General features: G+C 44.1%; 1 protein-coding gene across 1 annotated transcript in view; it reads right to left on the bottom strand.

Moving 5' to 3' along the window:
• The window catches only part of RINT1 (RAD50 interactor 1), a 38,442-nt gene extending 24,067 nt beyond the window's left edge, over positions 1-14,375 (bottom strand). The window contains 5 exon segments of the mRNA XM_005550459.4: positions 2,983-3,224; positions 9,425-9,609; positions 13,681-13,726; positions 14,196-14,233; positions 14,236-14,375. Coding sequence (XP_005550516.3) covers positions 2,983-3,224; positions 9,425-9,609; positions 13,681-13,726; positions 14,196-14,233; positions 14,236-14,266 — 542 coding nt within the window. The 5' untranslated portion in view covers positions 14,267-14,375.
• Positions 14,376-16,088: the final 1,713 nt, after the last annotated feature.

Here is a 16,088-nt window from a genome sequence, read left to right as displayed (position 1 = left end):
CTTTTAACAGAGATGGGGTTTTGCCATGTTGCCCACACTGGTCATGAAATTCAGAGCTCAAGCGATCTGCCTACCTCAGCCTCTCAAAGTACTAGGACTATAGGCATGAGCCACCACGCCTGGCAGGAGTACCGCTTTCAAGGAAGGAATGAAATAGATTTCCTCACAACACTAAAGCATGAATGACATTTACAGCATAGGAAAAGCTAGAGAAACAAGGTTCACTCAGAGTGATAGTGCTATGCTATAGTATCCAAAAAACAGCTAATATAAGGATGCTAATTCTAGCAAGAAGGAACTACTTTAAAAAAAGGACGATGTACATCAGAATAAAAACAGGCCATTATAAAGAAATTTAGAGATGAGAAAAATCCCAGAAGCTCTAAAGGAAAGCTGGAAATGAAGATATCATCATAAAAGACCTCAGGGAAATAGCACAGTATTAAAGAGAGAAAAATAACTGTGCTCTACCTGCTTATGAATTTGATCCCTATTTCTAATACAAATCCCTCGGCATATCTCCCTTATAAACAATTCAGATACCTGAAAAGTTTATCAAGGCCAGGTGCAGTGGCTCACGCCTGTAATCCCAGCACTTTTGGAGGCCAAGGCAAGCATATCACTTGAGGTCAGGAGTTCGAGACCAGCCTAGCCAACATGGTGAAACCCTATCTCTACTAAAAATACAAAAATTAGCCAGGCGTGATGGCATATGCCTGTAGTCCCACCTACTCGGGAGGCCGAGGCAGGAGAGTCGCTTGAACCCGGGAGGCAGAGGTTGCAATGAGCTGAGATTGTGCCACTGCACTCCAGCCTGTGCGACAGAGGAAGATTACGTCTCAGAAAAAAAATAATAATAATAAGATAAATAAAATAATTTTTTAAAACAGAAGAAAAAAGAAAAGGTTATCAATAACCATACCCCTATTTTAGTTAATCTATTACTCTGGCTACTACAAGAATGAGGATTTCAAATAACGTATTTTACTTAATAAAGTTATTAACATTGCCCCTTGCTGGTATTTCCTTCTGAGGGACAAGGAGAAATGCAGTAAAATAAAGCAAGGTTTAAAATTCCTTCACTGCAAATAATTTACCTAAACAAGAATGAGATGCTCTAAAAAGTAAGCTTTTTAATCAATTTCTGGAATCAACACTACAATCTTAGGCATATCACTTTATATGTAAAACCCCTCCTATATGCAAAACAAAGTGTTTTTTTTTTTTTTGAGACGGAGTTTGACTCTTGCTGCCCAGGCTGGAGTGCAATGGTGCAATCTCAGCTCTCTGCAACCTCTGCCTCCCGAGTTCAAGCAATTCCCCTGCCTCAGCCTCCTGAGTAGCTGGGATTACAGGCGTGCGCCACCATGCCTGGCTAATTTTTTTTTTTTTAATTTTTAGTAGAGACAAGGTTTCACCATGTTGGTCAGGCTGGTCTCCAACTCCTGACCTCATGATCTGCCCACCTCGGCCTCCCAAAGTGCTGGGATTACAGGTGTGAGCCACCCAACCCGGCCTAAAAACAAAGATTTCTATATTACACTGATGGGTAAATTTTTTTTAATTTTGGGAAATATATGCAAGAAAAAGAAATACATAACATATCCATAACAAAATAATATTAGGTTTATTAACTATGATACATTTGAAACAGGACATTAAGACTCTTGGATGACTTTTCTCCCTTAGGTTTTCCAGGGAACATTAATGGTTGCTGACAGCTGCGCAGCAAGTACTAGTTAAAACAACACAAGGATGGGGGGACCTTATCATCTACTAATCTAGGTGGAAATGCTACTTCAGGTTGTTTGAAAGGCAAAACTAGATACAGCTAACCACCAGTGATAGGTGCTCAACTCAACAAGAACTAAGGTCAAGCCTTACTTCCTTTTTTGTTTTTCCCACCCAGAGGTAGCAGAACTCTTATTCATCCAAGAATACTGTGTAGCTCTTATGATTCCCACTGAAAAAATTCAAATTATAAAGAAAGCAATTCATTTCATTAACTGACCAGTTCTAAAAATTAAATAGGAATACCTATTACCAAACTGTGTGTTTTATTAATTCGGCATTACAAAGAATAGTTTTTATCATGTATTCATAATCCAACTGTAAGACTTAAAAGTTTGGTTGGGCACGGTAGCTCACGCCTGTAATCCCAGCACTTTGGGAGGCTGAGGCTGGCAGATTGCGAGGTCAGGAGATCGAGATCATCCTGGCTAACACGATGAAACCCCGTCTCTACTAAAAATGCAAAAAAAAAAAAAATTAGCCAGGCATGGTGGCGGGCGCCTGCAGTCCCAGCTACTCAGGAGGCTGAGGCAGGAGAATGGCGTGAATCCAGGAGGTGAAGTTTGCAGTGAGCCAAGATGGCACCACTGCACTCCAGCCTGGGTGACAGAGCGAGACTCCATTTCAAAAAAAAAAAAAAAAGACTTAAAAGTGTAACGTGGCCGGGCGCGGTGGCTCAAGCCTGTAATCCCAGCACTTTGGGAGGCCGAGACGGGCGGATCACGAGGTCAGGAGATCGAGACCATCCTGGCTAACACGGTGAAACCCTGTCTCTACTAAAAAATACAAAAAAACTAGCCGGGTGAGGTGGCGGGCGCCTGTAGTCCCAGCTACTCGGGAGGCTGAGGCAGGAGAATGGCGTGAACCCAGGAGGCGGAGCTTGCAGTGAGCTGAGATCCGGCCACAGCACTCCAGCCTGGGTGACAGAGCGACACTCCATCTCAAAAAAAAAAAAAAAAAAAAGTGTAACGTACTTACATTACCTTCTTTCAAATGCTAATTAAACTCCCTGAAAAGTTTATGTTCACTCACAATAAAGGAAAAGAATCATTATAACGCTATTTTCATAACAACTGGTAAAATTATATTATTATAATCTTTAACTCAATTATTTAACGGCACACGTGTACTCTCTAAGACAGAAGCCTCAAAGGAAAATAGTAATTACGAGAACAAAGAGGCCCATTTTACCTTAGTTCTTCAATCTGTGAAATCCATTTAAGGTAAGCAAGATGACGTTCGATCTCTTCAATTTGGCTAATCATGGCTCCAAGATCGTCCATCCAGGGTTGTGCAGTCAGCAAATGACTGTTAATGGCGCTGAAGAGATGAGTTTCCTGCTCCAGAAACTGATTAAGAAATCGCTTTGATTCTTCTGCATTTTTTAAGGCACTTTGAATTCTTTTAGGAATTTCTGATGAAATTGTAAGTACCTGACCACAATTTTTAAAAAGAAAGAAAGAATAGCAGCAATCAGATAAAATTTTCATAATTTTTTTTTTTTTTTTGAGAGGGGATCTCACTCTGTTGCCCAGGCTGGAGTGCAGTGGTGCCATCATAGCTCACTGCAGCCTTGATTGCCTGGGCTCAAACAATCCTCCCACCTCAACCTCCCCAGTAGATGGGACTACATGTATACACCACTACACCTGGCTTTTCTTTTTTTTTTTTCTTTAAATAGAAACAAAGTCTCACTATGTTGCCCAGTCTGTATGTAACCTTTTTTATTAGTTCATTCCCTTCAAAATACACATTTGTTGTAACAGAACTGAAAATCATCCATCAACACCTTCAAAAAAAAAGTTTGATTTCTTCATCCTGTACCAATCAAACCCAAACATAAAATGCTGTTTTATACACATATAAATATCAGGAAGAAGTATGCCTTTGTGTTGAAAACAATAAATGAAGCAAAAAAAAAAAATAAAATTAAAAACATATGCATACATACATGTATAGGAAGGGACCTAATACACTGGCCTCCAGTAAGCATCTAGAGGTCTGCCTCCATAGGCTCAGCAGAGGATCCAGCTAGAGAAAACTTACTTTATTTTATTTTTTGAGACAGAGTCTCGCTCTGTCACCCAGGCTGGAGTTCAGTGGCATGATCTCAGTTCACTGCAACCTCCACCTCCCGGGTTCAAGTGATTCTCCTGCCTCAGCCTCCTAAGTAGCAGGAATTATAGGCGTGTGCCATCACGCTCGGCTAATTTTTGTATTTTTAGCAGAGACAGGGTTTCACCATGTTGGTCAGGCTGGTCTCAAACTCCTTACCTCGTGATCTGCCCACCCCAGCCTCCCAAAGTGCTGAGATTACAGGCGTGAGCCACCACGCCCAGCTGAGAAAATTTATTAATACATGCTCTACCTACTAAATATTTTCCTTCAAAGCAAACCAAGGGCTGGGCATGGTGGCTCACGCCTGTAATCCCAGCACTTTGAGAGGCCGAGATGGGCGGATCATTTGAGGTCAGGAGTTTGAGACCAGCCTGGCCAAGATGGTGAAACCCCATCTCTACTAAAAATACAAAAACTAGCCAGGCGTGGTGACACACACCTGTAACCTCAGCTACTAGAGAGGCTAAGGCAGGAGAATCACTTGAACCGGGAGGAGGTGGTTGCAGTGAGCCAAGACTGCACCACCACACTCCATCCAGCCTGGGGGTCTGTCACTCTGAGCGAGACTCCTCAAAGAAAAAACAAAAACAAAAACACTGCAGACCAGGCACGGAGGCTTACGCCTGTAATCCCAGCACTTTGGGAGGCCAAGGTGGGTGGATCACAAGGTCAGGATTTCAAGACCAGCCTGGCCAAGATGGGGAAATCTTGTCTCTACTAAAAAATTTAACAAAAAAAATTAGCTGAGCATGGTGGCACACGACTGTAATCCCAGCTATTTGGGAGGCTGAGGCAGAGAATTTCTTAAACCCAGGAGGCAGAGGTTGCAGTGGGCTGAGATTGCATCACTGCCCTCCAGCCTGAGTGACAGAGCGAGACTCCATCTCAAAAAAAAATGGAAACAAAGATCTCATTCTAACAGGCTGGGCATCTATATTTTGCCAACACCCCCAGGTGATTCTGAATTAAGGCCAGGCTAAGAACCACTGACTTGATGAGACGATATCCAGGCAATGCCTTTAGAAATGGCATTTACTGGCCAGGTGCGGTGGCTCACGCCTGTAATCCCAGCACTTTGGGAGGCCGAGGCGGGCAAGTCACTGGAGGTCAGAAGTTCGAGACCAGCCGGGCCAACATGGTGAAACCCTGTCTCTACTGAAAATACAAAAATTCGGCCAGGCACAGTGTTTCATGCCTGTAATCCTAGCACTTTGGGAAGCAAAAGCTGGTGGATTACTTGAGGTAAGTAGTTTGAGACCAGCCTTGCCAAAATGGTGAAACCCTGTCTCTACTAAAAATAAAAAAACTAGCCGGGTGTGGTAGCACATGCCTGTAATCCCAGCTACTCAGGAGGCGAAGGCAGGAGAATTGGTAAACCCAGGAGGCGGAGGTTGGTGAGCTGAGATCCCGCCACTGCACTCCAGCCTGGGTGACACAGTGAGACTCTGTCTCAAAAAATAAAATAAAGTAAAATAAATACAAATACAAAAATGAGCTGAGTATGGTTGCGCATGCCTGTCATCCCAGCTATTTGGGAGGCTGAGGCAGAAGAATCACTTGAACCCAGAAGGCGGAGGTTGCAGTGAGCTGAGATCACACCACCACACTCCAGCCTGGGCAACAGAGCAAGACTCCATCTCAAAAAAAAAAAAGAAGACAGAAAATGGCATTTACTAAATGAATTTTTCTTATAGTATATGGGAAAACATATACAAATACTAGTCATCAGCAAATACAAAGAACATCATAGAATAATTTCAATCAACAGTGATTAGATACTTATTCTGTACCAGGCACTGTGCTAGAAATATTCAGACAAACAAGACACAGCATCCGTCCTTAAGATCCCTTTGGTATACAAGAGAGTTGTAAGCAAGTAATTTCAACAGTGGGATTTGGCCGGGCGCGGTGGCTCAAGCCTGTAATCCCAGGACTTTGGGAGGCCGAGACGGGCGGATCACGAGGTCAGGAGATCGAGACCATCCTGGCTAACACAATGAAACCCCGTCTCTACTAAAAATACAAAAAAATTAGCCGGGCGCAGTGGCGGGCGCCTGTAGTCCCAGCTACTCGGGAGGCTGAGGCAGGAGAATGGCGTAAACCCGGGAGGCGGAGCTTGCAGTGAGCTGAGATAGCGCCACTGCACTCCGGCCTGGGCGACAGAGCGAGACTCCGTCTCAAAAAAAAAAAAAAAAAAAAAAAAAACAGTGGGATTAATGCAATAAAATGGACAGGCTACATTTAATGAATGTGCACATTAATCACCTAGAGATCTTCTTATAATACAGATTCAGACACAGTAAGTCTGAAGTAAGACTGAGATTCTGCATTTCTACAAAGCTCCCAACCTGCCTAAACTAAGATGGTATCAGCAAGAGTGGGAAAGATGGGGTCGGGCGCAGTGGCTCACGCCTGTAATCCCAGCACTTTGGAAGGCCAAGATCCACTTTCGGGCGGATCACCTGAAGTCGGGAGTTTGAGACCAGCCTTCCCAACACAGAGAAACCCCACCTCTACTAAAAATACAAAATTAGCCAGGCGTGGTGGCACATGCCTATAATCCCAGTTACTTGGGAGCCTGAAGCAGGAGAATCGCTTGAACCCGGGAGGTGGAGGTTGCAGTGAGCCGAGATCGTGCCATTGCACTCCAGCCTGGGCAGCAGGAACTCCTACTCAAAAAAAAAAAAAAAAAAAAAAGAAGAGTGAGAAAGATGGGATGGACACCAGAGATGTTGAGGCAGAACTCAGATGACTTGGTGACAGAGATAGAGAATGATAAGAAGGAATCTAGGACTCCTAGGCTTCAGGTCTGGGTGACAGGCAGATAGTGTGCCATTATCTAACCAAGACAGACATGTCTCTAAAAAATGTATCAGTACAGTTTTGGACATGCTGAATTTAAGGTTCAATAAGGAACTTCAGTAAAAGTTTCTGTGGTCATTACGGAAACAAGCCTGACTACAGTGGGTCAAATATGAATGGCAAATTAAAAAGTAGACATAGATAACAAAGGTTACCTTCTGAAGCCTGACAATCAAAGGAAAGAACTAATACCTGCTAAAAGATCACAGGTTTTTTCGTTTGTTTGTTAAGGTTTTATAGAAAAGACCTGTCCATATGCACACGCTGAAGGGATAGGACTGGTTGATGAACACAGGGTAAAATTATAAGAGTGACACAAGTTCACTGAGGTGGCAGATAGAACCTGGGGTATAAGGTCTGCCTTAGAATGATCCTCTGCTGAATGAGGTTAAAAATGACTACATATAAATTTGGGGATTGTGGGATAGACCATTCAACAGACTGAATTCAATGCCACTAAATTCATGCTAGGCCTCTATTTTTTTCTGCTTGGGAAAAGGAAAGGGCAAAATGGACAGGTTGGGTAGATGTCTCAAAGAGAATCTGAAAGAACAGCTGAGGGGAGTAGCAGAGGAGCTGACCTTCCCATGGAAGGATTGCTGGTGGGGCTGAATACTCAGCCAGGGTGGCAGACCACACACATAGGTTGGCACCAACCTACTCGGTTGTATGACTTCCTCCAACTGGGTCCACACAACCTGCCTGCAGGAGTGAAAAGGCAGACAAAGCTAGGCTAAACTTGAAGACTAGCAGTAGTTGTGGTGGGAAGACAGGAAGCTGTGGAGGCCTAAGGTAATAGGGACGGGAGAACATAAGATGATCAAAAAGCTGGAAATAACCCACACAGAATTTTCTTAACCTAATTTAGTAGCTATATGATAAAAAAATTTTTTTTCTGAGACGGAGTCTCGCTCTGTCGCCCAGGCTGGAGTGCAGTGGCGCAATCTCAGCTCACTGCAACCTCCGCCTCCTGGGTTCACGCCATTCTCCTGCCTCAGCCTCCCATGTAGCTGGGACTACAGGGGCCCGCCACTGCACCCAGGTAATTTTTTTGTGTTTTTAGTAGAGACGGGGTTTCACCGTGTTAGCCAGGATGGTCTCGATCTCGACCTCGTGATCCGTCCGTCTCGGCCTCCCAAAGTGCTGGGATTACAGGTGTGAGCCACTGCGTCCAGCCCAATAAAAATGTTTTATGTTGGCCGGGTTTTAAAAAATTATTTTAAGTGGTATGTTCATTGTAAAAGAAAAAAAACCTATAAATACATAGAAATATATATTTTTGAGACGCAGTGTCGCTTTTATTGCCTAGGCTGGAGTGAGATGGCGCGATCTCAGCTCACAGCAACCTCCGCCTCCTGGGTTCAAGCAATTCTCCTGCCTCAGCCTCCCGAGTAGCTGGGATTACAGGTGCCTGCCACCGCACCTGGCTAATTTTTTTTGTTGTACTTTCAGCAGAGACGGGGTTTCACCATGTGGGTCGGGCTGGTCTCAAACTCCTGACCTCAGGTGATCCACCCGTCTCAGCCTCCCAAAGTGCTGGGATTACAGGTGTGAGCTACTGTGCCAGGCCTAGAAATATTTTTTAAATACACCACTTGTCAACCAACCACCCAGAAATAACCATTATGTTATACTTCTTTTCACTTTATACTTCTCCCTATGTGTGTATTTATTAAAATTTGAAATGTGGTCAGGTACAGTGGCTCACATTTGTAATCCCAGAACTAAGGGAGGCCAAGGCAGGTGGATCATCTGAGGTCAGGAGTTCAAGACCAGCCTTGCCAACATGTTGAAACCCCATCTCTACCTAAAATACAAAATTAGGCAGGCAGAGTGACACATGCCTGTAATCCCAGCCACATGGGAAGCTAAGGCAGGAGAACTGCTTGAACCCGGGAGGCGGAGGTTGCAGTGAGCCAAGATGGCACCATTGCACTCCAGCCTGGGCAACAAAACTCCATCTCAAAAAAAAAAAAATTGAAATGATGGTGTTTACACCATGGTATATATTTTTTTACATGCCATGAAATTATTTGCTTGTAAAAGCAATTTAAAAGTCACTGTATGAAGCTGGGTGCGGTGGCTCAAGCCTGTAATCCCGGCACTTTGGGAGGCCGAGACGGGTGGATCACGAGGTCAGGAGATCGAGACCATCCTGGCTAACATGGTGAAACCCCGTCTCTACTAAAAAATACAAAAAAACTAGCTGGGCGAGGTGGCGGGCGCCTGTGGTCCCAGCTACTCCAGAGGCTGAGGCAGGAGAATGGCGTAAACCCGGGAAGCGGAGCTTGCAGTGAGCTGAGATCCGGCCACTGCACTCCAGCCTGGGCGACAGAGCAAGACTCTGTCTCAAAAAAAAAAGTCACTGTATGTTCACTAGAAACAGAATGAAAGGGAAAAAAAAAGTCACTCTGTGAAAATCTATATAAAATGTTAGGTCTCAATATGTTTTCAAGACAAACTATATCAGTAGGAACTTTGTCTTTTACCTAATTTGTAAAATAGGTAGTATATTGTAGGTTCTTAAGTCCTCTTAAACAGTTTACAATAGACTATTTATCACATTCTGTATCTTTAAAATTCTATATATAATAGACATTATATTGTAAAAAGTATACCATTGATAATTATGTCAGTGAGTTTCAATACTTACCTGTTCTTCTAACTGCATTTTACTTACTGTCCTCTGTTCTATGAGTTTATCAAGTTTCTTTAAAGATTTAAGGTCATTTCCAACTTCCTTTTCTATGAATGCAGACACATAAGAAGGGAGATCACCATTATCTGTACCTTCACTGACTTGTTTACTTCCAATAAGAACTGTAACATTTATGTCACCTAAAACAAAAGAATAACAATTACTCAACGTCACTATGTACTATGGAGTTAAAGAAAATGTAAAACATGTAAAAGCAGTGTATCTACCTTCAAAAGTTAATAATTTTGCCAGGCATGGTGGCTCACACCTGTGATCCCAGCACTTTGGGAGGCTGAGGCAGGTGCATCACCTGAGGCCAGGAGTTCGAGACTAGCCTGGCAAACGTGGCGAAACTCTGTCTCTACTAAAAATACAAAAATTAGCCAGGCATGGGGGCACAGGCCTGTAGTCCCAGCTATTCGGGAGGCTGAGGCACGAGAATCCCTTGAACCCAAGAGGCAGAGGTTGCAGTGAGCCAAGATCATGCCACTGCACTCCAGCCTGAGAGACAGAGATTCTGTATCAAAAAACAAAACCAAAACAAAGTTAATAATTTAAAGAACAACACACACATACAAATGCCCAGATGAATAGCTCTAAAGCACTCTATCAACCAACTACTGTAAAATGCTTAAGAGCTGAGGGAAGTATTAAAGGAAAAATTCCTAAAGTGCGACCCAGTAATCACAGGTTTCAATAGACAAGGCGTAATACCTTTTTGAAATGTGTAAGGAACCAGTAGTATGGTCTAGAGCAACATCAAAAGGAAGACTCTTGTTTTAAAATGTTTTTTAAAAGGCCAGGCGCAGTGGCTCACACCTGTAATCCCAGCACTGTGGGAAGCCAAGGCAGGAGGATCACTTGAGCCCAGGAGTTCTAGACCAGCCTGGGCAACAAAGCAAGACTTTATCTAACAAAATTAGCCAGGCATGGTGGCACGCACCTGTAGTCTCAGGTGGGCTGAGGTGGGAGGATTGCTTGAGCAGCCAGGGAGATCGAGGCTGCAGTGAGCCATGATTGCACCACTACACTCCAGCCTGGACTGCAGAGTGAGACTTCATCTCTTTAAAAAAAAAAAAAAAAGTAAAAAGGTTTTAGCTGGGCACGGTGGCTCATGCCTGTAATCCCAGCACTTTGGGAGGTTGAGGCAGGCAGATCACGAAGTCAGAAGTTCAAGACCAGCCTGGCCAATATGGTGAAAACCCGTCTCTACTAAAAATACAAAAATTAGCTGGGCATGGTGGCGCACACCTGTAGTCCCAGCTACTCGGGAGGCTGGGGCAGAAGAATTGCTTGAACACAGGAGGCGGAGGTTGCAATGAGCCGAGATCACGCCTGGGCGACAAAGTGAGGCTCTGCCTCAAAAAAAAAAAAAAAAAAATTGTTTTTAAGCTTCAAAGGTCATTGTACGAAGATATCTTTGTCAGAAACAGAAAAAAAGAAAATATGACAGAACAAATTACTAGGAAAAAATCAAAATGAATGACTAATGCAACCACTAAATAGTATGAAGTGAGATTCTTTCCATGGCAAATAAACTACCTGTTTTGTGACATTTAATAAGTCCAGTACATATTGGACTTACTAATATTAATATCTAAATAATGATATGCCTAAGTGCAAAATGTAAATGTAAGATATTGTTCAACTATTTATGTAAAGATTAACAGTATACTGTTTCACGTGTCCACGTGAAGAGACCACCAAACAGGCTTTGTGCGAGCAACATGGCTGTTTATTTCACCTGCGTGCAGGCGGGCTGAGTCCGAAAAGATAGTCAGAAAAGGGTGGTGGGATTATCATTGGTTCTTATAGGTTTTGGGATAGGTGGTGGAGTTAAGAGCAATGTTTTGGGGGCAGGGGGTGGATCTCACAAAGTCATTCTCAAAGGTGAGGAGAATTACAAAGAAACTCTTAAGGGTGGGGGACATTATAAAGAACACTGATCAGTTAGGGTGGGGCAGAAACAAATCACAATGGTGGAATGTCATCAGTTAAGCTATTTTCACTTCTGTGGATCTTCAGTTGCTTCAGGCCATCTGGTCATAAGGGATATGATGGCTTAGCTTGGGCTCAGAGGCCTGACATATACCAATGTGTTCTATACAAAGTATGTTCCTCTCTCCACCCCTACACCCTAACAAACAAAATTTCCTTTGTTTAACTTATATGAATTGAATTAAAAGATTTTTCACATGCTGTGAGAATCAGGAGGTGGTACTGACCTTTTCCCCCTTTCCTGTCCAGTCCAAGATCCAGAACCCAAGCTATCTGTTGTGCTCTTCCCAGAGCAATTTTAAATTGTCAATTCTAAATTGGGTAGGAGAGGCAATATTAACATAACACTATGCCTCAATTTTCCAACTAGAAAACAAATGGTAACATTTGCCCCAGCCTACATCTCAAGGTTATAAATGGGACTACATAATACAAATTATATAGTTTGTATTAATTATATTAATATAAATATTATCTATTAATTATATCATACATTGATATATAATGGTAATGTATAATAATCTACTATTATGTACAGAACTCACAATGCCTTTTTTTAATCTTAAATAAAACAAGTGAGTTATGTGGTTATCTGCAGACAAATGGAGGCAGGAAATATTTGTGAATGCTACAGTTGCTGTACCTTAGGGAGGAAACTCTACCTTCACTTTTTAAAAAAATTACACCCGCCGGGCGCAGTGGCTCATGCCCATAATCCCAGAACTTTGGAAGGCCGAGGAGGGTGGATTACCTGAGGTCAGGAGTTGGAGACCAGCCTAACCAACGTGGTGAAACCCTGCCTCTACTAAAAATACAAAAATTAGCCAGTGTGGAGGCAGGCACCTGTAATCCCAGCTACTAAGGAGGCTGAGGCAGGGGAATTACTGGAACCCAGAGGTGGAGCTTGCAGCGAGCCAAGATCGTGCCGCTGCACTCCAGCCTGGGAGACAGAGTGAGACTAGGTCTCAAAAAAAAAAAAAAAAAAATTACACCCTTGATGTGTAACCATTCAAATGTGGCATAGTACATTCTTAGCAAAATGACATTCTTCAAAATGACACACCAGTGGTTTGGGAGGTTTTTATGTGTCTCTTTTTCTATTTTTTGTAAAGAGCACTCCTAATCGCAAAGCAGTTTGACTGAGCCGTGGAAAGAGGAACAAGGACAAAGTCCTTGATATGATAGTCTACATCTATTATTTTATTAAAATGACAGCTCAGTAGGCATCCGACTACTTTCCAGGCATCTGAATGAAGCGAAAGTGGAAAGGGAAGGGTTTAACTGAGAGATACAAGGCACTCTCAAATCCTTCAAGAAAAAGGAGCTGAGATGTGGCAGTTACGACAGTCATGTGCTATGGACCGCTTAGAGTCTTCTTTCTGAGGCAGACTCTACTAGCCGCCAATGTTAAGGGCCAATCTTACTCCTAAGGGCCATGTGGTAAGGTGGGCACCATTTTTCTTACTAATACTCATTCCCAACTATTTGCCACAGTCAAAAGAACCAAACATTCCAATAGCAGAGCTATCACATGCTTTTCCCCTTCCTCTCCCAAAAAATGTTACTTCAAAGGTACCTAAAGAGGCCTTGATTGGCAATAACCTGCCATTAAAGTAAAATGGCAAAAGTCCACATCCCTGACATATACTCCTGTACTAGGGAGGAAATGGTGGTACTGACCTTTTCCCCCTTTCCTGTCCAGTCCAAGATCCAGAACCCAAGTTATCCGTTGTGCTCTTCCCGGAGCAATTTTAAACTGCCAATTTACTGAAGGTGAAATTTACTGAAGGTGAACTAAACAATTATCATTTGCCTCCTTTGAACCCAATTAAGGTGGTGGTCATCTGTCCTAGATCATGGGCCCCTCCAAATTCCTGATGCTTAATAAGTTGATGTTTCATTAAAATGACAGGCAGGCCCCAATTATTCTGAGTCCCGTATAATAGGCAGACTTCCAGCGAAAACACTCCAGTCCCTGTACTAGGTATGGATCGGGAAGTGCTCTTCTCCCGAGCATCCCATATTTTACAATTTTAGAAAGACAAAAATATGTGTATCATGGTCATCAGTATTACCATATAAGCATATTGCGCACAAAACGATACTGCATCTAAAAGATAGGCAAAGAACCTTTCTCTGTTGCAGACCCTAGAAGGCTGGGTTTGGGAGGGATAGCTGGGAAGAAAGAGCTTAGGTGTTTGCAGCTGGCTTACTTTTCTCCTCGAGGTTCTTCCTTTCGTCACCACTTTCAGAGCAGCACTAAAAGGAGAACAGGTGTGACAAGCACATTAAGATTAAAGTCGTGGATGGAAAGCATACGGGGCTCCCAATGGGCACCAACTGGAGGCCAGAGAGGTTCCAGACGCTCTCCCCCCTTCTGAGTGGCCAGGGCCGTCTCAATCAGGTACCCCAAAGTGCCACTTCCCTGGTGCCACCACTGCCACCTTCCCAGGAGGTCTGTGTCACCTCCGCAGGACCTGGAGTTACCCTGCCTGCCCACTAGGGCCACCTCCCTAGAGAAATCTGTCATCTCACCAGGACCGCCAAAGCCACCTCACTGGGACTACCGCCTCCTCTAGGAGGTCTTGCAAGGGCCTCTAATCTAAGCTGCGGGAAGCACCTTCACAAGATTACAGGGTCACCTCACCGGGACTATCTTCCCCGGGAGGTCTGTGCCACCACAGTAGGCCACCAATGTCCCCTCCCAGGGACGCCAGGGCCGTCTCACCGGGGCTGCAGGAGAGGCGCCGATCTCGCCAGCTGGCAGCATCTCGCCTCCACGCGAGTCCTGGGCTCCATTCGCAGCCAGCGTGGCCTGTGGAGCCTGCCTAAGGCCAGCGACACACTGACCTCCTCAGTCTCGGAGGCCGTAGGATTGAGCGCCACCGCAACTTCCTCTCGATGTCTCGCTGGTTTCTTCCTCTCAGCCCAGAGAGGCTCTGCCCGCGCAGCCGCCGGCCCCGCTCTTTTCCTCCGCCTGCTGGCCGGAGGTCGGAACGGCCGCTCAGGAAGCGGGCACCCGCCCCCAAGGCGCTCCAGAGAAGGCGCTCCAGAGATGGAACTTTAAGATATCCCTCTCCCAACGCCTTAAATTCATTATGAATAATTTAAATTTCTATTTTAGACAATATCCAGATGTTCTGAGAGTGTGGGGGCTTGTTGACTAGGAGCTTCGGTGCAGGGTTATTTGGTTCGAATATTTAGTTGGGGGTTTCCAATGAATATCAGTATCTTCAGATATTTCTTTAAAGGTTGGTCAGAGTCCCTGGAGATGAGCTTCTAATTTCCTGCCTGGAGGGTGTAGAGGTGGTTATAAGCGTCTGGGAGCTAAATGAAGAGAACAGAGCATCTAACATGTGTTTTGCCCAAAACCCTGTCTTTTCCTAGGGATGAGGAAAGGGAGCTACCTAGCAGCAAGGGGTGTTAGAGGACCTGTGGACTTGACAGCCTCATAAACAAATAAACAGGGAAAGAGTACCATAGAGACCAAAACAAACAAGGGGGAAAAAAGCAACCCCCAGCGGAAACAGAAACCACCCGGTGAGAAGAAAAATCAAATGCATGTGCACAGAGATATATAATCGATACCCTGAGCTACAAATAACTATTGCAAGCATAAAACAAGAAAAGGATACGATTTTTTAAATTATTTATTATGGGAACATAATCATATGTATTTATCGTGCACATTTTTTTGTTGTTGTTTGTTTGTTTTTGTTTTGTTTTGAGATGGAGTTTTGCTCTTGCGGCCCAGGGCAGAATGCAGCTGCAATGGAAGAGGTGATGGGAAGCCTCTCAATGGCAGTCTCCTCCTCCTCAAATTCCAAAAGACACATGGGGCACTTGAGCTCAGACTGAGAGCCTCTGATAACTGCCATAGGGAGGTTCTCAACCACAGTATTGGTAGCTGGTGGAGACAGGTGGTGATCCCAATCTACTACCAACCCCAAGTCTTCAAAGTCCATCCTATTGAAAATTGACCTTGCGAGCTCCAGCACCATGTTGGTTTGAGTCTCCTGCTCGAGGGTCCAATGGCTCACAGTCGTGTTCATCGATATAGGATGCCATGGCTGCCCAGCCGTCTGACATGTGATGTTTTGATACAGGTATACAATGTGTAACTACTAAAAACACAAAATATTAGCTGGCCATGGTGGCACATGCACCTATAGTCCCAGTTGCTTAGTAGGCTGAGGCACGAGAATTGCTTAAACCCAGGAGGCTTTTAATTTCTGCTGTCATATTTTTTGATCTCTGAATGCTCTTTTTATTTTATTTATTTATTTTTATCCTCCCCATTTTCACAAGTGAGTGCTCCTTTTATTATTTATTTATTTGTTTGTTTGTTTGTTTCTTTGAGACAGAGTTTCGTTCTGTTGCCCAGGCTGGAGTGCAGTGGCACAATCTTGGCTCACTGCAACCTCCGCCTCTGGGGTTCAAGCGATTCTTCTGCCTCAGCCTCCCTAGTAGCCAGGATTACAGGTGCCTGCTATCATGCCCGGCGAATTTTTGTATTTTTATTAGAGATGGGGTTTCATCACATTGGCCAGGCTGGTCTCGAACTCCTGACCTCAGGTGATCTGCTCGCCTCAGCCTCCCAAAGTGCTGGGATTATAGGGGT

This window comes from Macaca fascicularis, chromosome 3 (genome assembly GCF_037993035.2).
Source record: "Macaca fascicularis isolate 582-1 chromosome 3, T2T-MFA8v1.1".
Classification (NCBI taxonomy): Eukaryota; Metazoa; Chordata; class Mammalia; order Primates; family Cercopithecidae; genus Macaca; species Macaca fascicularis.
The sequence above is the reverse complement of the archived record's forward strand: the minus strand, read 5'-3'. Positions and strand labels throughout refer to the sequence as shown.